Source organism: Triturus cristatus, chromosome 11 (assembly GCF_964204655.1).
Source record: "Triturus cristatus chromosome 11, aTriCri1.1, whole genome shotgun sequence".
Lineage (NCBI taxonomy): Eukaryota > Metazoa > Chordata > Amphibia > Caudata > Salamandridae > Triturus > Triturus cristatus.
The window spans coordinates 891,061,565-891,084,209 of NC_140594.1; the positions used below are offsets into that span (position 1 = coordinate 891,061,565).

General features: G+C 44.3%; 1 protein-coding gene across 3 annotated transcripts in view; it reads left to right on the forward strand.

Moving 5' to 3' along the window:
• PLCH1 (phospholipase C eta 1) overlaps window positions 1-22,645 on the forward strand; it is a 944,957-nt gene that overhangs the window by 219,332 nt on the left and 702,980 nt on the right. Inside the window, exon 1 of one of the 3 annotated variants that reach the window (XM_085634802.1) lies at window positions 21,020-21,349. The exons of the other annotated variants lie outside the window; for them this stretch is intronic. Within the exon in view, the coding sequence (XP_085490928.1) occupies window positions 21,307-21,349 (43 nt within the window). The 5' untranslated portion in view covers window positions 21,020-21,306. Of the gene's footprint in view, window positions 1-21,019; window positions 21,350-22,645 lie in introns of those variants that run through there. 3 annotated transcript variants of the gene reach the window in all.

Sequence of the window (22,645 nt, forward strand, 5' to 3'; positions counted from 1 at the left end):
GGGAACGAATCCCAACGTCGCCAGTTTGTAATGTCCGAATCCCCGCCTCGGGAAATGATGCAAGGATACAGGCTGGGTTCAGAAAGGTAGTTTATTCTGGAGAGGGAAAAACACATCACGTATTCGCAACACCCCGAATCCTGCCGCCAGTGCGCGCTCTCCTCGTCAGGCAGATGTTGTGATTTTGTTTTTTCAAGATTATGCCCATTACAACAGGCACTAAATAGCTGCCCTACGATTCAGGTCCCGGATAACAACGAGGCTGCCTGCCAATTTCACAGCTGGATAGCCACGGCTGTGAATAAAGTGGCCCCACTGAAAGAAATCAAACTTAGAAAAGAGCTGGCACCATCTCCTTGGTATGGCCCGGAACTGAAAACAGTGACAGTTTTATGCAGGAAAGCCGAACGTACATGGAGACCTGAATATAGGAGGGAACATAAGATATCCTATAATACAGCACTACAACAATATAAAGAAGCTATTATACTAGCAAAAACCACTTACTACTCAGCAAAAATAGCGGAGGCTAGCAACTCCTCTAAGCAACTTAAAAAAAAAATTGAAGTACTATCAAAATCGCGTCAGAACACGCGTTTCAGTACTGATTCCGCTTTTTGTAACAAAATGGCCAATTTCTTTCAAAATAATTCAAATTACGGAATAACAAGCAGGGAGGCGATGACGGTCAATCCAATACCATGGAGGATACGTCGTTACATTGTCAGCTGAACATGTTTTGCTCATTCACTCCCACTGAAGTAAACAAATCTATATTTTCCACCAAGTCAGGTTCCCCGTGGGATGCCTGTCCTCCGACTGTGATACATAGGGTGTCCGAGGCCATTAGTTAACATCTAACTCCCATTCTAAATCAGGTGATCGCTTCAGGGAGTTATCCGATGGTTTGGAAAAAGGCCTGCATCAGACCCATTTTGAAAAAGCCGGCGCTTGACCCACTGGAGGTTAAGAACTATCGTCCCATCTCATGCCTACCGATTGCAGCAAAAATCCTTGAGAGGGCAATAAATCAGGAGCTGACATCTTACCTAGACATCAACAATCTGCTGGATCGAAATCAGCATGGCTTTCATCAGGTCACTCGACCGAGACAGCGCTAGTTATGGCAACGGAGCAGATTCGAATACAGGTGGATGGGGGGAAGAGCGATCCTCATCCTCCTTGACCTATCAGCAGCATTCGACACCGTGAATCACACGGTGTTGGTGCGGAGGCTGAAGGCGGTGGGGATTGAGGAGGAGGCTCTGTCCCTCCTCTCCTCTTTCCTAGAAGATGGGGAGCAAACTCTACACTGGGAAAGTCTACAGTCTGAAACCTTCCATCTGCCATGTGGAGTCCCACAGGGCTCGGCATTGTCACAGACGCTCTTTAACATCTATGTTACCCCTCTCGCCAGTCTCATCAGACAGCATATTTCTCATTTGTGTCTTACACCGACGACACACAGATTATCATCTCTGTATCAAAACAGTCGGAGCCGGTGGCCGCCAGATTCCATGTGTGTCTGGCTCTGTGTGTCTGGCTCACATCATGAGCTGGATGAGTAATAATTACCTCAAGATTAACAAGGATAAGGCCGAGGTCATGGAGTTTGGTTGCGGTCCGTCCCTGTGGAATCAACCCTGGTGGCCGATAGAGGCGGGTGTATGCCCAACACCATCCACGAAAGTTAAGAACTTGGAGATCATCTTTGATGACCTACTGGGGTTTTCTAGCCAGATCAACCACGTAACCTCCACTTGCTTCTACATACTGAAGCTTATGAGAATGGTGTTCGCTTTTATTCCTCAGGAGCTAAGAAAAACAGTGGTTGTGGCCTTAGTCTTGTCCCGACTAGACTATTGCAATGCTCTATTCGTAAGCATTGACGAGGCACAAAAGACCAAACTGCAGTCCATACAAAATGTGGCCGCACTAATACTATTGAATATCCCAAAAGGTCACCCCACTTCTGCTGCCATTAAGTCGTTGCACTGGCTTCCAATACGGCAACGTATGGAATTTAAGGCCTTCTGCTTGGTACATAAGACATTATATGGCGGAGGTGATTCCGATCTGCAAAAAATCTTTCAGTGGTATATTCCCACTAGAAGTCTTAGATCTGCTAATTCTGGCCTCATCTGTGCCACTAAAGTCCGCAGAGCTATATGGGGGAGGGGGGGGGGGGCGGAAGCCTATCACACTGTGCAGTCAGGTTGTGGAACCAACTGCCTATTACACTCAGACTCCAACCAAACATGACAGTTTTCAGGAAGCAAATACAAACATGGTTATTTCTGGTGTCCTAATTGATCAGTTCCGGGACTGTCAGATCTCTTCTTTCTCACATCAGCGCCAAGACACCTCTGCGTTCGAGCGCTCTATAAATTGAAATCCTATCCTATCCTAATTTTTCAGAGTTAATGCATGAACTGCAGATACCACAAGTTGGAAATTGTGAGAGGCCATTGCCTCTGTTTAATTACAACTTTTGGCTTCTAAAGTTTTTGTTAACTTTGAGAATTTCTGAGTATTAACTTTATTTTGAGTATTAACATTACATAAATGGGTCTAGATTACAGGAAGTGACAAGGCCGAGTTCCGCAGGGGCAGTACCCTTAAATGCCCACCTTCAGGCAGCACAGACTCTGCAAAAAAATGTACCAGAGGTTCAGAGTGACCGGATGAGGGCAAGGGAGTTAGGGAGGGTACTGCGGGGAGGTAGTTTTGGAACAGTGGAGTGTTATGGTTGATGATTCAACATTATCTGCAAGTAATGTAGAACTTAATGCATATATAGTTCTAGGAATATTTGTAGAAGAGACTTACCTGTATGGGACTTAAAGGTGAATGAAAATCTTGTTTGAGAGCAACATCTATAGTATCAGGGTTTCCAAGGTTTTATAACTTAACATCTCCTGTATAAAAAGTGACCCTGATGCCCCTTTAAACATATGAACATCAAGGGAACTTCCCATTCACAGTTTGTTGGCTTGTTCACAGTTCAATATAGAAGTTCTTCCTTTACAATAAGATCCTCAGTTTCGAGGTACTGTGAGTTTACTTGGCATTGCCTAATTACCAGGGTTGGATTGGGATCACAAATCGGTCCGGGAAGCAACAAAAAAAAAAGAGGCCCACGTTTGCAGATTGCGCCTTTCCGCAAAATACTGCTTCAGTGTTTTGAGTTTTATGAAAATAAGGGGGGGGGGGGTTCGCTAAAAGAGGCATGCTTTCTTAACTTTACTGAGATGAAAAATAACATGCAAATGTTGCCTGCACGCTTTGTGCAAGGATTAGTTCACACTGGTGAACCGCACCTAAGTGAGGCCACTACTGCCCCCTGCGCATTCTGCATATATTAAAAGGCCGGCCCAGCGAGAGACTGGAACTGACACCCCCAACCTCTGGCAAAATGAAGGCAATAGAGGACGATCTGCCTCCTGAAAGACCGCTTAGGCCCCCACTGGGGAGTGGCAGGATCTGAGCTTCACAGACACAGCCCAGATCGGCCTTCATGCTACCCAAAAAAGCATCCCATAGTTGCCACTCGGGCAACGACCCATCGCCCGCTTTACCAATCCGACCCTGCTATTATAGTGTTCTATTACACCAACTGCCACAATCTTATAAACTGCCACGGTTCTATGCACAAAATGCCAACGTTCCATTGCACACATGGCAAAGTTCCAATAAACTGTCAAAGTTATACTGCACAAACTGCCTCAGATTCCAAGGGTCCTAAAGGCTCTCAGGAACGAGCAATATTCCTTTTCAAATCAACTCTGTGAGAAATATCAAGTCCTACCTTGATTCTGACGCACTCAGGAAACTTGGCGGGTGCTGCTCTGGATAGCTGGGATACTCGCTAATCACAAGCATTTGCATTAGGGTGGGGCCCGTATTTATACCGTGGGCCTTCGGCAAGATGGCGGCCGAGTCTTAGAGGTCTCAAGATATTGCAGTGCATGAGTCTCGCTGGTTTGCACTTTGCAGCAGCAGCACCACCAAACCTTTGTTCCTCTATCTGTAACTTAAAAGACAAGAAATTAAAGTGTACTCATGACAAAATCGAATGTGTTATGGCAGCGCTATTGTACACACTGTTCAACGTTTACCATATCTTATTAACGTTTACCAAATGCTATTGGCTTGTAGCTATAGTCTCTGTTATGGTCATGAGCAATTAGTCACAAGCCATGTCTTTTAACTGACATTGAACTAGAATATCATAGTGAGTAGTGTCTCATCTTGTTCCTGATTGATGCTATTTTTTTACTGATTATTCCCAAGAGAGGGCCTGGGGAATCATGATAATATAAGTACACGGTCCCTGTTTACGCAGCAGCATATCCTAAAGTAGGTACAATAGTCACAAAGAGGCACAGTGCACCCTATCCCTGATTAGGCACTCTCCCCAGATTGCCACGACCTCACGCTACCTTGGGGACAGGGCATTGGTGGATCGGCTGATTGAAGCAACTAGTACACAATTCAACAGTGCTGGTATCACCCAGCTTGCACTTTCAAGGTGGACAGATATCCACCGGCAGGCTAATGCTGTGAGTTTCTAGGGGGCCATGGAGTCCCTTTTACCCATCTCCAGAGAGGTAAAAGGGAGCCCCTTCACAGTCATTGCACCTCCTGGTGGCTTCTTTGCCTCTGCTCCTTAATATGGTATAGGCAGTGTTTCCCTCATTTGCATGGGGCCATGCACTCCTGCAAATGTCTGACCACCCCTTTAAGATAGCATCAGAGGTACATAATCTCCAGCACTATTGGTATGACAGAATGGACCGCTCAAGCATCTACGGTCCTTTCTGTAATACAAAAGTGCCATGGCAGAGCAAAAAGCAGTTGCATAAGCCCCTTGCACCTCTGGTACTCTTTAAGTAATACAGCCCGGGAAACATTACAACAACAAAAAACACAACTATGGGGGAGCCCTTGTAGCTCAGCATATGTCCTTTGTGGTCAGATTAAATGATGTGCACAAATGTTTGTGCCAAAATAAGGATTTCCCCTCCACTTTTTTGACCTTTTTAGGTGGTCACAGAATTGTGCACTAGCATATTTGGTAGACAAGATCTTTGTTTAAAAAAAAAAATCACGAAACATCTGTACTGGAGTAGTTTGTCACTGATTGACCTTAAATCCATTTTTTTTCTTTCCATTCCGTGACTTGTAGCACTAATTTTACGAGAAAAATAATTCTACAATAATCAGAATGCAGTGGAAAAAAGCAGACTTGGAGAAGCTAGTGAGGCATGGACCTGGAAAATTGGCTGGACTGCATGTCTGTTTACCACCCTACTCTTCCTGTCTCTTCATCTCACTCTCACAAGTTCTTTTTATCCCTGCATTCTCCTCTGTGCTACTGTTTTTTAGATTCAATTATGTGCTTTTCAGTTGATCCTTTAATCACACAGGAGTATTGGAGCCCACCATCTGCAATCTTAAAAACTCTGCTTGACATAAGTGTTAGACCTGTGGGCCTTAGAGTGGTCTTCCCCCAAACTTTTTGCCTCCCGCGTCCATTTTTTGCTGATCTTCTTTTTGCTGGCCATAGGACTCTGTGCACTTTATCACAGCTAACCACTGCTAAAGTGCTTCTGCTAACTCCATAAAACATGGTTACATTGGCTTATCCCGCATTGACAGTTTTAATTTACTTTTAAGTCCCTAGTAAAGTGGTACAACATGTACCCAAAGCCTGTAAATTAAATGCTGCAAGTGGGCCTGCGGCACTTATTGTGCCACCCACTTAAGTAGTCCTTCAAACATGTCTCTTACCTGCCATTGCCGTCTGCCTGTGCAGTTTAAAACTGCCATTTCGACCTGGAAAAAGGCAATTTTTTTCTAGGCCTAAACCTTCTTTGTTAATACATATGTCACCCTTAGGGTAGGCCCTGAACAGCCCAGAGAGCAGGGTTTTATTTAAAAAGTGGGACAAGTACTTTCAACTTTTACGTGTCCTAGTAGTGAAAAACACGTACATTTGTTTTTAACTTCTGCAAACCCTACCTCTCCCAGAGGATAACATTGAAGTTATCTTATTACACTTAATAGGCTGTAGTTTCCAAATGGTAACAGGTAATCAGTTAATTTTAGTGTATTTGCAATGATAATGAAACGCCCTCTCTTATGGTAAAGACAAATTTTAAATTAAAATTTTTTAAATTACCATTTTAGAACCACTGCCATTAGAACTGAGATAAAAAAAATCCTGAACTCCTCGATAAGATTTTGGATTGGGATAATAGAAGATACATCTTCAGAATACATATTAAGGGGCTAATTGCGATGTCGGGCCAACTTATGTCCGCTTGACACCGTTGTGGAAAGGAACCGCCCGACCGTAGGTTGGCGGTTCCAACTGCAGGATCAAGATGCGACCGCCCATAGGTCAGTTGCAATCATCCATTTGTCAATGGAAGTTTGTTCGGGAGCGGAAAAGGGCCACGGCACAAGCTTTCATCGACAAATGGATGTTTGTGAACATCCCAGCGCAGTGTGGCAGGCTGCTCATGGGAATGTTTAGGGGGGCACCGCAATGAGGGAGGGTCAGAGGGGAAGGGGCCATTCAAGAGGCCCCAAAGATACTTCCCAACAGACTTCATGTTGGAAAGGCCGACAGGAAATGGCTGTCGGAAAGTGAAATCATAATCCCGACGGCAGAGCCGAGCCTGGCTTCATCGTCATTAAGGGATTATGGTGCCTTACGACTGTTGCAGGGTTCATAATGCATCTGCAGCATTCAGAATCAGAGAGTGCATCAATAAGACAGCTCTGGCAAACAGGGAATAGGTTGACCAAAAATGACATCACAGGTACATGACTGTCAGCAGCTAGTCTGTATTATAATTGCCTAAGGAACACCTGGTCATGGACGAATAGGCAGGAGCTACTAACATTGAGTAAAGTTTTGCAACTCCATTTGGGCATTGAAATTCAGAACTGCTGCACACTTGTCGGTTGTGTTGGCGTACTTTGCATTGTTATTAGTTGTTTGTGAACAATATGTTAATTGAATATGTTGTTTGAACATGTTTTGTCAAATGTTTTTGTGGTTGCCTAACATGAAATGAAAAAGTTGATGTATTGATATATATGTTTATTGGTCCATTGTCTATGACTGTGAGTAAAGAAACAATGAATCTTTTCTAATTAAGGTGAAAATGGAAAGGTTGGACCCAGCAATTATTTTGAGCGACTACGTATTGTAAAATGTTCATTAGCTTTGGTTTTTGTATTTTTTGCACTTTTAGAAAGTAGGCATTTTCCTGCCTTCACAATTTAGTGGCTGCAGCCTGTCTGTGTCACATGACTGGGTATAGCAGACATTTGGACTTTGTGTATTCCTCCTAGACAGTCACTCAGAATAGAGAGCTTAAGTGTGCCTGGATGGGCCATCACTGGCAGGATGGGAGGGTGGAGCTGGGCATAGCACTACTTACACTTGAATAGGCTGTGTCCTGCCTTCATAGAAAGGACTGCTTACCCCCTGTAGTTACTCTGGAGCCAGGGCAGGCCAGGAACCTGTGGAATTCAAAGGGAACCCTCTAGAAGCTTCTCACCACTTCAAAGGAAGAACCAGGTATAATATTGTACATCAGACTCCAACTCTTGAGTACACTTCCGACCTGTGGGTACTCTTCCAGGAAGAAGGACTGCTGTGCTGCTGAAAGGACTGACAGACTGCTGACCTAAAAAAATGGAAGGCTTCAACAACCTTAAACCCAGATCCTGACTCTTCCATCTGTGAGTCCTACTCTGCCAAGTGGTGCCACCCCAATCATGGACTTTTGGAAATGGGTCTAAAGGTGCTCTGCCAGCCCCTCTGTGGACCCAGCAGACCCAACACTTCAACTCTGCTGCGTGGCACTATCCCAAGCAGAACCTACATATCACCTCTGCTGCAAGGGTTTTTCTCCATACAAGGATACCACATCGACCTCACAGCCTGCATGGGAACTGCTGCCTGTGAGAAGCTTTCTCAATGCAGGCCCTCACATTTCAAACAGCTTGTCGACGCAGTCTCAAAAACGTCGCAGGTTCTCGAATCCCAGCCTTGTAGCGCTTCAGAATCGACACATTGCATCGACTGCACAATGTATCCTCGACGCCGAACTTCACATCGCAAGCCCTCATCCAAGAGGTCCTAGACAACACAGGACCTTGCAATGCAACTTTACAGCTCCTCGGAACCGATGCATCACCTCGGCTGCTTGACGCATCCTTGGTGTGGGACCACACAATGCTCCGAATCCGGAATTAAGGCACTCTTATTCAGCGGGCCTAACTGGATCCCTGTAGCTGGCCCGTGCTTCATTGTGGTTGGCCTGAACTTGTGCCTGTGTCCCGGTCCGGTGTGACCAGATATCCGTACTGGGCGCTTGGTGCTTTTTGGTGCTATTTTCATTGAAAGCTTTCAAAGTTGCTTATCTCCGATTCTACTGATTGAATTTTTGTCGTTTTTGTCTTGCTTTATATATTACATTTTACACGATTTGTTCTAACCTGCTATGGGTTCCTTTTGTGGTGTCTTTTCACCATGTTACTGTTTGAAATATTGCACAAACACTTTACACATTGCCTCGGAGTTAAGCCTGACTGCTCTGTGGCAAGTTACCAAAGGTTTGAGAGCAGGTTAATTTAGGGTTTGATTGGGACTTCACCTTGACAAGGATTGTGGTTCCTGCTGGCGGAGGGTTTCACCCCCTTCAACCAGTGACCCCATTTTTCATAAGTATGTCACAGCTGTGCCATCAGAGCTAAGGGTGACATTTCCTCCCTTTAAGAAAGCTAAGTAACGGAAGACCATATCTGTACTGAATGTTTTCGAACATGTTATCCCCGCCAGTCTCTAAAGTGTTGAATAGTGTCAATTATGGGCCAAAATATTATGAAGCACATAATTGAATAATTTATGACCTGCAAGATGAAAGCGTTGCTCAAGGCCCTCTTTTGTATGTCTGCAAATACAGAAAATTAGTTTGTTAATGAGGTTTCTTTCTTCATGCTTTCGATTGCCTTTAGTGGACATTCTGTGATGATAACGCACACGCCATGACAACTGCATCTGTCTATGGGCACCTAATAGCATTGGCATTGAGTTGATTATGGTGCATGATGTTTACATTTTAATGATTTTTAGTAGTAAAGGTACAATGTTTATTGACCAGTTAATAAAAATCTTAATCAAACTGATGCAACACAACATATCAGTAACTCACAGTTGGACTTGGCCCTCTCTTAATGGTCACCCCAGATTTTTTCCTTCTCTGACTTCCTTTGCCGAACTCATTTTTGATGGCTTTTAGGACTCTGTGCGCTTTTTGCCTGTCGTCCAATGGTAAAGTGCTTTTGCTCTCCCTCGCAAACATGGTAACATTTGTATACCCCTGATTGTTACATTTAATTTACTTTAAAGTCCCTAGTATATGGTACTATATGTACCCAGGGCCTGTGAATTAAATGATGCTATTAGACAGGTGCATTCGTTATGTCACTCATTGAAGTAGCCTTTTAAACATGTCTCAAGTCTGCCACTGTAGCCTGTAGTGCAGGATTAAACTGCCCTTTTGTCCTGACAAAACAAACCAATTGCTAAACCTAAACCTTCTTTTTTTAATACTTACAAGTCACTCCTAAGGTAGGCCCTACTGGCTCATAGATGCAAAAACAACAGTTGATGGATAGATTGCAGAACAATGTCATACATTCACCCCAGTACAGAGATCTGGGCCTAAATCCATCGTTTTTTTGCTCACTATGCCATTCCAGTTTGAACCTAGCCATATGCAAATCAGTCTTGACCCTGTGCCTCATGGGGACAGTCCAGCCCGAACTGCCAAGCCAGGTCCTCCCAGGACTGGAAACAAGCATCCTAGGACCGGTTTCGGGGTTTCACCCCTCTTCAGCCAGGATAGCTTGATTCCAGTGGCATGGAGAGCACGGGACCCAAGTCTGGGCATACCCGTCCCACTTGGGGTGACAAATGCAAAAACATAAATAGATATTAAAAATTGACCTTTCCAATCCTATGATCGGAGCACTCCTGGACCTGTGGAAGATTGAGACGAATGACTGCCCTACTGTCTGAAGAGGAAGATTGGACCTTTTTGTCTGTAACCTAGGCTACCTAGAGTGACTCCAAGTGTCAGTTGGCTGAACTCCGTTCGAGCTACATGGACACAGCAAGCTTCCATAGACCTCCCTGCAACTTCCCAGCTGACCAGCACCAATTGGACCTGCACGAGCCCTGCTGCTGACCTCTGCTGGAGTGAGTCCTGATCTTCAAGAGGTCCCCCCAATTGCTGGACCTTTGGCTGGCAACAAAGTGTTCTCTTCCTGCTTGAAATAAAGTGAAGATATAGAGGTTTTTGGCTCCTCACGACTATGAACATACTTCCTCATGCTGGTAATCGACTTCCCATGTCGACAATGCAAGACTTGCTCTTCTTGCTGACAGTGATAGCCTGCGACAACCTCCAATACTAAACTCCAGTGACTAAATGTCTCTTTATGCTACAGCAGAAACCGACTGTAATGCCGGACGTTCACCTTGCACCGATAACCTCCTTGCAGCACCAACCAACATGAACAGCAGCTCTTCTTGCACACTTGAGAAGGTAACTTCAGGGGGACAAATCTGGTCTCTGTAGCCGACCTGCACTCCATTTCGACCAGCATGAACTTGTAACTTTCCCCCATCCAGTGGGGACAGATGACTGAAGTGACTCTTTGTGCTTTTTGGTGCTATTTTCACCTAAAACTTTAAAAACTGATATCTCCTGTTCACTGATTGGATTTTTTTTCATTTTATGTGTCTTTTTATTTATTACATTTTTCTCTTTTTTTCTAAATTGGTTAGGGATCTTTCTTGTGTTGAATTTTCACTTCACTACTTTTTCAGTGCTGCATAAGTACTTTGCACATTTCCTAGCAGTTAAGTCTGACTGCTTTTGTGCCAAGCTACCAGACGGTTAAGCACACATTTATTTAGTGGCTTTTGTGGTTCACTCTAACTAGGATTGTGTTTATTATTTGAGTGAAGATTTCACCCCTCTCAAATTAAGAACCCAATTTCTTACACTCGCAAATAATCCAACACATTTAAATGAGTACTCAAGTGTTACACAATCACTAGTACAAAAAGCAACACCAACTAATGGGTGAAGTCCCAAATCATTCCTGTACAATTGTGTAAGGGTAAAGAACGTATTTGCTTAGAGCGCACAGGAGTAAAAGAATGTTTTTGAGAAAAAAAATCTCAAAACCAGTACAGGGAAAATGGAGATGCACTGTAGAGGAAGTGGTTGGTTGAGGAGGTTAAGAAGAGTTGCGATGGGTGTTTCCTCATTCATTAAAAGAATTGCCTTGAAATTTAAAAAAATCACAAGGAATTGGCAATTTTCAAAATGGTCTAACTGAAGCTTTTGCATTAGCGATTGAACATTTTTAGTGTTGTTCTTTGAAGGAATTTTCATAGAACTCTTGCCAATGAGGCAAAAAGCAAGGCATCTACTGATTAAAAGACTATAAGCAAAATAACATGGTAATGCACCACACACCAGGCCAGTAAGTCATCTAAAGTGTGTGAAATGTAGCCTCCTTTTTAGATTTGACATATAATGGTACTTGTGCTATTCTTGACGCACACTGTATTATTTGCTTACTTTAACGAGCTTTAGTTCAGCCTCTTTCTGCCATTGGCTTCTTTGAACAAGGAACCTTTAGCCATTGACTTGAGACATTGTCAATCACATCTTGGATCAGTCCACAGGAGTGTTTCGCTTCACCTTCTTTTTAATGGTTCTTAGGATGTATTCTTACACCACCACTGGAATACGAGGGGCTATTTTACCAAGGATGACATGTCATGTGCACTCTCATATATAATTATTTACCTAACCCTTTAAAAAAAAAAATGTGGCATCATATCTCTGTCTTCCTCTCTGCCTTGAGTGTGGGCAGTGCTACCCATCTACAGAACTTGCATAATGTATATGTTGAACCTTTCTTAATCGGATTCGGGACTGCTGTTGCTGACTTGACGCCCTCCTGTCTCCTTCAGTCAGGAGATTGTTCTGAGGTATTCTACAGCCCCCATTTGGCTGTAAGGCATTGTACATAGTTTACATAAGAAAAGTGATATATTGCCGCATGGAATGTGGTTCGATGGCATAATGGAGTGTGGCAAAAAAAACTCTTGTCTCTCTTTTTAGCATAGGCTACCTTAATAACCGCTTCATGCATGCGAAAATGTTTTCAGTTAATAATGGAACTGGAAAATTCATATGTGTCCATGTTGCAGACCGGTTAACTTAACGCTTCAAATTACGCCATTGGTATTTTGATAATACAGGGCTCTCTTCTCTTCCCCATACTGCCTCCATGTTTTACCTTCTGCCTAGTGTGGCAGCACTGCAGCTATTTGCCCCAGCTCCTTTGTAAGGGAGTGTATACCGGAACAAAGCTTTTGATATATGTAGCTGTTGAATATGGTAAAACTGATTGTGTGGCCATTGACGTTCTTGCTCTTCTGTGAAAGAAGCCGAGAAATTGCGTGGAAAGTTGTATGCAGCAAGGTGCTAAGCGATGATCCTTGTCCCATTAAAGCAGATAAGTGTGAAGTTTTGTGCAAATTTCCACCTAGTGAATGATCTAGTCAATCCTTTTGTTTTAATACCCATTTACAATAATACATTCTGATATAGGATGTGCGTTTCTTAGGGGGGAAAAGACAGCTGTGAGGAAACATAGCATAGAAGTCCAGAAGAGCAATTGACCAGCCATCTGGAAAATTGAGAAGCATTAAAAATGAGTAGATTTCAGTTTGCACAGACAGTGGCATCAATCAACTGAGCTTCTCTAGGCCTCAGAAGGAAAAACGACAGAGTACCCTTTTATTGAGAAGGGGTTGTCCCCTTTGCTCCCTTTCTAAATTAAAGGGCATAAAAGACACACCTTTTGATAAATGCAATTTCAGAGAAGGTCTGTATGTCCGGATCCTGAATATATCTGATGCTTTGTTTCACAACCATAGAGTGTCTTGTGGATCAGAGAGAGAAACATTTAGGAGTAGGCAATATGCATCCAGTGAGAGAGGTAGCAAGCAAAGTGACCTAATCCCTTGGGATGCTTATCATGAGGACCATGGTCTAATATCTGTTTGACAGACTTTATATGGTCTTGTATTTTTCCGTATTTTTCCGTAATCCAACATTTACAGAGTATTTTTGCAATGACTTAATAGAGGCTACCTTCAGAAGTGATACACTAATCTCTCAGTCACACATTTTTGACCCGATCCATCACAAAAAAGCAAATATATGTATATTTTCAATCACCAGTCGTGCAGAACAAATACAAAGTTCAGAACAAGAAAAAGGTGGCCTCTAATTAAAATAATAGCAACAAAACACTCCACAAAATGCTCTGACCATTCTGATAAGCTTGATTGCATTTTGTTTCATGTGGCCATATTACAGAGTGAGATCTCTGCCTCACTCGGCTCCACGGTGCACTAGTACCTGAGTGTACAAAGCAGAGAAAGGGATGGTGCACCCTCTTACAATAAAGGTTATTCACAGAGCAGGTGCAAACTCAGGCCTATGCTCAAAACCGCACATTAGTGAAGGGCGGATTGACTGTTTGAAGCCACCTGTTTGCCTTTCAGTGCTCGCAGGGACCAGTCACTTTTAAGGGGGAAAGTATCGACTCCAGGTGTCACAGTGAGCATCTGCACCTGCCTGCAGGGCAAAGGCTGGGTGTGTGAGGGGGACACGGACCCTACATGCCCTCTTTCCAAGGGTTACTCGTGGAGGGACATTGTTTGCCACCTTGTATATATGGTGCACTGTGTTCCCCTTGTCAGCTTCTTTCCCTTGTGACCAAGTCTCTAATATAGCAAACACAAGGAGATGATGGACGGTGTGCTGAAACTTTTCAGACACTCACCCCCATTCACAGATCTGGGTTGAATCAATCATCATTATTTAGTGCACTTCACCACCTCAGTTCAGACCCAGCTATATGCAAATCAATCTTGACCCTGTGTCTCATGGGAACACTCCAGCCTGAACTGCCAAGCCAGATCTTCCCTGAACAGGAAACAAGCATCCTGGGACCGGTTTCGGGCTAGCAGCCCTCATCAGCCAGGCTAGCTTGAATCCAGTGGCAATGTGAGCAAGGGACCCACGTCTGGGCATACCCTACCAACTTATGGCGAACAAAGCAAACACAAGGAGATGATGGACGGAGCGCTGAAACTTTCAGACACTCGCCCCCAGTCACAGATCTGGGTTGAATCCATAATCATTCTTTAGCTCACTTCACCACCTCAGTTCAGACCCAGCTATATGCTTCTTGTTTCTTTCGCATATGTCGCACTAATTGGGAAGGGTATGCCCAGACATGGGTCCCGTGCTCACTACACCACTGGATTCAAGCTAGCCTGGCTGATGAAGGGCGATGCGCTGAAACTGGTCCCAGGATACATGTTTCCAGTCCAGGGAGGACCTGGCTTGGCAGTTCCGGCTGGACTGTTCCCACAAGGAACAGGGTCAAGACTGAATTGCATATGGCTGGGTCCAAACTGGGGTGGTGTGGTGAGCAAAAGAGTGATGGATTAAACACAGATCCTTGTGACGGGGGGTGAATGTTTGCATTGTCCAGCATTCCATCCAATAATTGTTTCTTTTGCACATGTGTATAATATGGCATGACCGCAAAGTGTTCCCCCATTTCAATGAGTCCATGCACACATGCAATTGAGATCATGCCCCTCTTTGGATCATAGTGAAGCATGCAAAAAAGTGATGGATGGAATGCTTACTCCCAGTCCATTATTATGTTAAACACCATGACACCTCAGTATGGACCCAGCCATATGCAAATCAGTGTTCACTCTGCTCCAGTGAGAACAGTCCATCCCATACTGCAAGGCCAGGTCCTCCGAGAGCTGGAACTCCAGTCACTCTGGTCAGGTTTCACCCTTAATAGCACTCATAAGCCAGGTATAGCCCGGTTCCAGTGGTACAGTGTGAACGGATCCCACGTCTGGCCATATCTGTCCCAATTTTTGCGTTTTTGGTGTGGGTTGCCTGTGTTCCGGTTAAGGGTGGCCCTGGCCTGGCAGTTCGGGCTGGGCTGTTCCCATTAGAGCAAGGACAATACTGATTTGCATAGGGCTTCCATCCATCACCTTGTTTGTGATGTCCTAAGTGTGACAGGGATGCCCAGATGTGAGTCCTGTGCTCACTGTGCCACTGGAGCCAAGTTGTACTTGGCTGGTGAGCCCAAATAAGGGCGATACTGGTCTAGGGTTGCTTGTATTCCAGTTCAAGGAGGATCTGGGCTGGCAGTTCCTGCTAGACTGCTCCCATTGGAGAAAGATCAATACTGATTTGCATATAGCTGGGTTCCAAACTGAGTTAGCATGGTGGGTGAAAATGATGGATTCAAATGTGACCTGAGCAATTGCCAGTGACTGACACTAATTCAAACATTCCACCCATCTCTGTATTTTTGAGGCCACTTATGATTTTGCCAGCGCAACATATTACAGATGGAGTGTACAATCATCTGCAGCATCTTCTGTAATACCAAAGTGCCATGGAGGAACAAGAAACGGGTGCAAATGCTTGTTGTACACCCAGGGCACCATGTAGAATACAGCTCCAGATGATCATCTGCAGTGATATGAGTAGGGCAGAAATGGTTCTCAGAACTGGAGCGTGGCTTAAATTACTGTTCCCCTTAACCACCATAATTAATACTGTGGTGCAAATAAATAGAGCCAGTTTGAGCCCAAGTTTGTGAGGCTATGCTCAAATAACATTATTCATGACATCACTGATGACCTGATCCAAGCCACTACTCTTTAAATTACTCTATCAACCACAAGATTAGCTTAAATAGTCAAGAAGGTAGTAAAGGGCCCACAATAATATATTGCGTAAATTCAGTGTATATACATGTGTGCATATAGAAAATCGAAATAGAGCAGTCTTGGAGACCAGCCTGATTCAGTTTGGTAAATGTTATACATTACACACTTTAGCAACCAATAAAGTTTTGGGGATAAACACTACTTAACTTATAGAATGTAGAGACTGAGTGCAACTAGTGTGAGTTGCAGATTTAGCTTTCAGTTAGGCAGTGATCTTAATGAAAGGCCTGTTTCCAAAACGATGTGACAAAAACTAAAGCTTAACTTTACAATACATTATTCACGAGTGGAGTTTTGTGTACATGCTGGTGATAAAAAAAAAAGACCTGTCCTGCAGGGCTTTCAAAAACATCTATATAAAATTCAGATTTTTAAGATGCGCATATTTAAGTTTAGAATGTCAATGTAAATGTTGACACTGTAAGAAATTGGGTTACAAGTTGAGAGAAGTTAGAGCCCATTCAAGAAATAAACACAGTCCTTATCAAGGTGTACCACAACAGTTACTAAATGAACCTGTGCTTAACCCTTTGACAGCTTGCCACAAAAATAGCCCGGAAGCTTGCCACAAAAGAAGTAAGGCTTTTCTTGGAGGCAATTTGTAAAGTATTTATGCAGCGCTCAAACAGCAATAAAGTGAAAACACAACACAAGAAAAATGCCAAACTAATTTACAGAAATAGAGCTAATGTTAATAAATATAGTGACACCAAAACTACAAAAATCTGCTAAGTAGAAGCAGAGTTGTGAATTTTTAAATCTTTGGGTAAAAAAAGCACCAAGAAGCACAATGTGCCATTACATATATCTGGTCACGCTGGACCTCGTCAAAGTCACAAGTTTAGGCTGATCGCGATGGTTACCGGGATCTTGGTTCATCCTGGTGAAGTGTTTATCTTCTCCAAGTGCAAGCCCCCCAGAGGAGCCTCAGCTGAAGCTTCACATTGGGCTGGGCTGCAAGGTGATTGTCAGCGCAAGGAGCAGGTTTCTGCTGGAGCTTCGCATTGGCGCGAGACGCAAGAGTCGCTGTTTGGCGCGAAGAGCAGGTTGAAGTTGGAACTTTGCTTTAGCAAGAAATGCAAAGATAGCTGTTGGTGCAAGGAGCCCATTCGTGCCTGCAGAGAGCCCCCAAAATCTGGATTTCACTTGTAGGTCAATTTTGAAGCAGGAGGAATACACTCTCAGGCCAGCCAAGGGTCCAGGATTACAGGAACATCTATAGGGGGAGCAGAACTTACTCCAGGAGAGCCCAGAAGTAGGGCTCAGGCAGGTCCTATTGGCGCTGGGCAGTTGCAGGGAAGGTCTCCGGAAACTTGTGCCCCTGTAGCCAAAGCTGGAGGTTACTTCTGGGGATCTTGGGTTCCGAGCAAGAAGGTCCAGTCTTCCATCATCATACTGCAGGATAGTCCTTCTTCTGAATCTTCCACAGGCCCAGGTGAGTTCTGATGAGAGGTTCTGAGGGTGTCACTTTTATTCCCAGTGCCATTATATATGTGGGAGTCCCTCTCTTTGTCTACCACAAAACTGGTTCCAGTCAGTCATGCCCCTTTCCCTAGGTTTAGCTCTAAACTGCCTAGGGTAACAAAGGACTGGAGGCTACGGCTACACCTGTAAACCTAGGAACGAGCCTGGCAGAGAGGAATGTGCAAGTGAAACAGTAAGGTTTGGGTAGGAAATGCCATCTATGCTGAAAGCAGCCACTTTCATCTAAATTGCTAACTCCTGTGCATATTGACTAAGGATAGCCAGGAAAGTGGTATTACGTAAAATGATGCCTCCCCCAAGCCTCCACACCCTTTCCCGCAGAATGTGAAGCGAGCCCCCTTAGTCTCCCATATTTTACAGATATTCATTGGACTTGGGCGGAATGGGGTCACTCTGAAAGTTTTGGGGGTACTTAAGGGTTGGGCCTACCGCAGGAGCCTATGTTGCCTTTGAGCCACAAATGTATTCGTTTTTTTTTCATATTGCAAGATGGTCTGATTGTATTCGGCTTCTATTTCCGCTTTTGTTTTTGCAATACTGCTTGAGCTTGGTAGTGCTGCCGGATGCTGCAGGGTGTACTCTGTTACGATAATGCGCTCTGCATTGCTTCTGTAGTTGCCAGTGTGCAGGTGCCTATTTGAGCGCCATTCACATGTTTTATGTAAAATATTTCAAATAAAGTCACTAATCCTTGTGTTGCCTTCCAGAGACGGGTAAGGCCATCTAGAGCAGCCATTTTCCCTGCTACCAAGAAGATGCCACAAATGTGGCGGTTAGTTGGCAGGACCTGGAAACTGACTGAAATCATGGCTGGGATGAGAGATGGCCGGGCACCGGGGACAGTGACGGGGACCAGTTGAGTGGGACGTGGGTGGGTGGGTGTCCGTGGGACTCGGGACTGGGACTCTCTCTGTGCACTGCCGGCTGCGCAGCTTTATTAACTGTCTGGTGATTGATTAGGGCTTGCTTGCTTAGACCTGCCAGAAGGCCCTGTCTCACATGGTGCAGCTGTTGCCAGACTAACTCAAGGCTTGCAACGTCGTCCGGCCGGGTTGCTCTGTACTACTAAGGAGTGAACGGACGTTGAACGGCGATCACTAGGTGCGGCCGACCGGCCGTGGTGCGGCGGGTATGCTGGGGCGTGGCACTGACTGAGGTGAATGCGTGCACAGTCAAAACTGCCATAATCTGAAAAAATCTGCGGAGTGCGCACGCTGCCAAGGCCGCGCGCAGCGCCAACCCCCGAGAACCAAAATCCAGCCCTGCCCTGCCCAACACCAACAGTGTCCTGCCCACTGCGCCAGCGGCGACACTGCATCAACATTCGAGCCGCGAGCGAGCAGTAAGTGAGATGAGATCAGAAAGAATCTGATCCATTCATTGAGAACTTGAAGTGACGTTGGTTCAAGTAAGTGACAAGCAGAGTGCAGAGTTGCAGACAAACAGTGTCTCCGGAGTCCGACGAGTACAACACTTGAGTTTTAGTCCCGTTGCGATAGTGAAGCAACTAAGCAAAGCAAGTAAATAATTACTAGTATAAATCAATTACGTGCACGGTGCACCAGTGTGTGTAGACCCGGCCCTGATGATAAGGTGCTGGTGCTTAGCACCGGCAAGCACCGGCACAAATTAAGCGCTGGTAATGTCAGGCAAACACCATACTTTTAAGCATGAAAGTTATGAAACTGAAAGGCAACACACATATGTTTGGCTCTTTCTTGAATCGTGTATGTACACACGCGTAATCTTGATCCAACATGCTAATTAATAGCAGTGCAGTTTGCCTAGCTCTCGAAGAAGTATCCAAGCATCTAACTTAAAAATCAATACTTTAAATCTTCAATTCACTAGAGAATGTCGTTGAGAGGGTCCCATTACACAAGAAGTGATTTATGTAAAGTTATTTTATTAACCTCTATAGAATCTCCATAAAAAGCACATATTTGCTACTTGCAAAAGATGCAACACTACTTCACACATGCTGCATTTTACCATTAGCCAAAGACCTTTAAATTTGTCTGATGGCACTTTAACTCCTTACTATCTACCCTCTCAATATACACCTGTAATCTTGACAGTGCTTATGACCACACCTATGCATTTAGAATTTTTTTGTGATTCTTGCCAGGTGAGGGATTGATGGATCAACGAGGAAGGCGATTAGAAAACGTTTCCAGGAGGCAGGGCCTAACATGAAGACAGAACTCGTCCCAGGTAGCACATTCTTCATTTCAAGGTGGATGTGGAGTTAACTTTCTCTCACCTACAAGATCCTTGCGCATGGGTCAGAAATCGAGTTAGCCGAGACATCCAGACTGATGGCTTTGCGGACCGCGGTCAGAGCTTTGGTGCGGATCCTACAGCTTCAAGAAAGCAATTTGATGGTCCTAATTTTCAATTTCTGTTATTTTGTAGGCGCGTGTGAGCAATGCTTGCTGTACACGCTTTACAGGACCGGCAAGAGATAGACAGTGTCTGAATGGGTACAATGTAAACCTCGTTTTCCCCTTCCTAAGTCAATCTGGGCATGATAAGGTATTGCTCAGATGCAACTTTGTTCTGTTTGTTGAATATGTTCTGTGGTTTATATACTGGAGATAGTTTGCGCGTGACAGAGATGTGCAACAACCTTGCTTAAATGAGCCGGGTGGCTGATAGAACCCGTGGCAGGAATATACAATGGAAAGAGCGTGGAAGCGAAATTGAAAGGACCACCACCACCCCCCAGCCTTGATTTAAAGATTGGGACGCACGTTTAGGTGAAGACACAGCCACGCACACATGCATTATTCATGTGTCAGTAATTCACTGTTCATTCCACGCGCACTGGGTACAAACTATGTATTGCTGCTATAAGGTACTGTCATGCAAATAGGCCAATTTTTAAGTGCATATTCAACAGACTTAACACTCTGATGTTGGTCTGTCTGGCAAAAATACGTTTATCATTCAAGTATTTCGGTGAATATGTTCAAGCTGTGGAGAAAAATATCCTGGAGCGCTTTCTCCAATTTCCTCTGACCCTCATGAGAAAAAAAAAAAAACCTCTGTCTGCTAAAGCGTTTTTTTTTTTAAATACAATCCTGCCTAACGCTTACGTTTTTATATTTACATTTTATTGACGTTGAATGTAGATTTTTGTTTAACAGTTTTTTGTTTGATGCAGGGTTCCGTAAATCGCTTTCTGGTTTGGTGGCTCGACTTTAATGTGCGCAGAATACTTAAACGTGAAAGGAATTATACCGTTATTAAAAATGGCAACTGGAAAATAATACGAATTACCAGCCGCAGAACTATCAGTCCTTTCCTAATGAATTGCTTTTGCGGCAGGAGCACGGTATTTGACATGTAACGGGATATATATATATATATTTATTTGTATGCCGCTCCACTCGTTCCTCGGTGCAGGGGTACGGTAATCCCCTTGCGAACGAGCGCCACAGGTGAGGGGGGTTTCCTTGGCGCTCCAGACTCCGACACATTATGCCACTCTCTCCCTCAGGGGCGTGAATGTGTGCAGTGAGCGTGCATGCCTCGTGCCAGGAGTGGACCCACCGCAGCAGCCAGCGCCACCGCAGCGGCGCAACGGCATATGTACCCCCGGTCCCGGATCCCTCCCAATCTGCGCCCCGCGCTTGCCGCGGAAGTTATGTAACGCGGCGCTCGCGCCGGTGCGCCATGGAATGCGAAGACGTCTCGTCAGCGGCGCAGAGGGCTTTCTTTCGCAAAGTTGCCGCGCGCTGTAATCCCCGGGATTTCTTCGCCAATCTGTTATTTCTGGATGTATGAGCAGAACGGCAACCTGGGAGGCGCAGCAGTATCACTCGTTTTTTTGAGGATAATGCCTAGCAATAAGCCGTTTAATGGCAGACCTTGAAGTTTTCAAGAATCTAAGTCCAGAGAAAGGTAAGGACGCTTGAATATGTAAATATGCAGGCGAATGAACCTAGGGTATTGGCAGATAAATGACCTTGTAGTTTTAATGTCGATTTATTGTAAACGTATTATTTCCATGCCATTGAGCATTTAGCCGTCTGCGTGTTTTGCGCTCACATCAACGTCTTTAAGCTCCTCTCCCATTAATTAGGGGGCTCTTCACTGATGCTAGAAGGGCCTGGAAACAGATACAGATCAATGCGGTGAATGTTATGATTGAAGGTACATGCTGGAAGTCAAAATTATTTTGATATAAAATATGCGCGTTGAATATGGTCAAGCAGCCAGCCAGAAGTCGAGAAATTAGCGTTTGAATTGAACGCACATTATTGTAATCAGCAAGGAAGCGTGAGATGTAAGGGTCTTTGTACAATGTATTTTATTGTCAATGACCTATTCCCTAATCGGGAGCAACACTGTTTACTAGCCGCTGACAATGCCAGGGCTCTCTAATTAGAAAGCGCACAGTTCAGATTGAGTGACGTGTGATCTTGTGCAGTTTTAAAGTTGGTAAATATTAAATACATGACGTGACTGTTTTGAGCTAAAGGTACTTTATTATTACGGTTCATTCATAAAAGTTGAAATAGTTTCTGAATAGACCGCATGCTTTTTCTTAAACTAATGTTTTGCAAAGATTCCCTAAAGACATAATAGAGCCTGACTTTATTGGACACCATTTCCCTGCTTTGCGGATTTAGCCCATGTCTGTAAAGCCCTAGTGATATATTTTGGTTCCACCCTAATGGCAGTTGGGTGGCTGCAAATTTTAATTTGTACTAATAAACTACGTCTTATCTGTAGCCTTGCTAGACTATTGATAGGCTCGCACAATTTTTATTTTCATGAGATAAGGTGACTCTGTAAATTAATGAAGATTTTAGAAAACCAAGAGTTATGTTACCAAATGTTAACAGTGCTATTTACACATCATCCTTGTATTCAGAAAACACTTGAATGTGGTTTGCGATCTAACTGCATGATTTGATTATATTATTAGGAGGTGGTGTGCGTGGCTGAAGGCTGTTTGGTATAGGAGTGTTACCAAGCAGTATCCCATGTGTCTTAAAGGGGTGAATACTACAGTGGCGGCTGATGACATTTGAAAGTGGTGAGGCATAAAACAATTTCCGTACTGCACTGCGGCGAGCGTAGCGTGCGAGCCTGAACCACCTATGGGGGGTTCGGAGGGGGTTCTCCCCCCGAGAACATTTTGAGTAAAAGAGTGGGCAAATGGTGCATTTCCAAGCACATTTGAGAACGTAG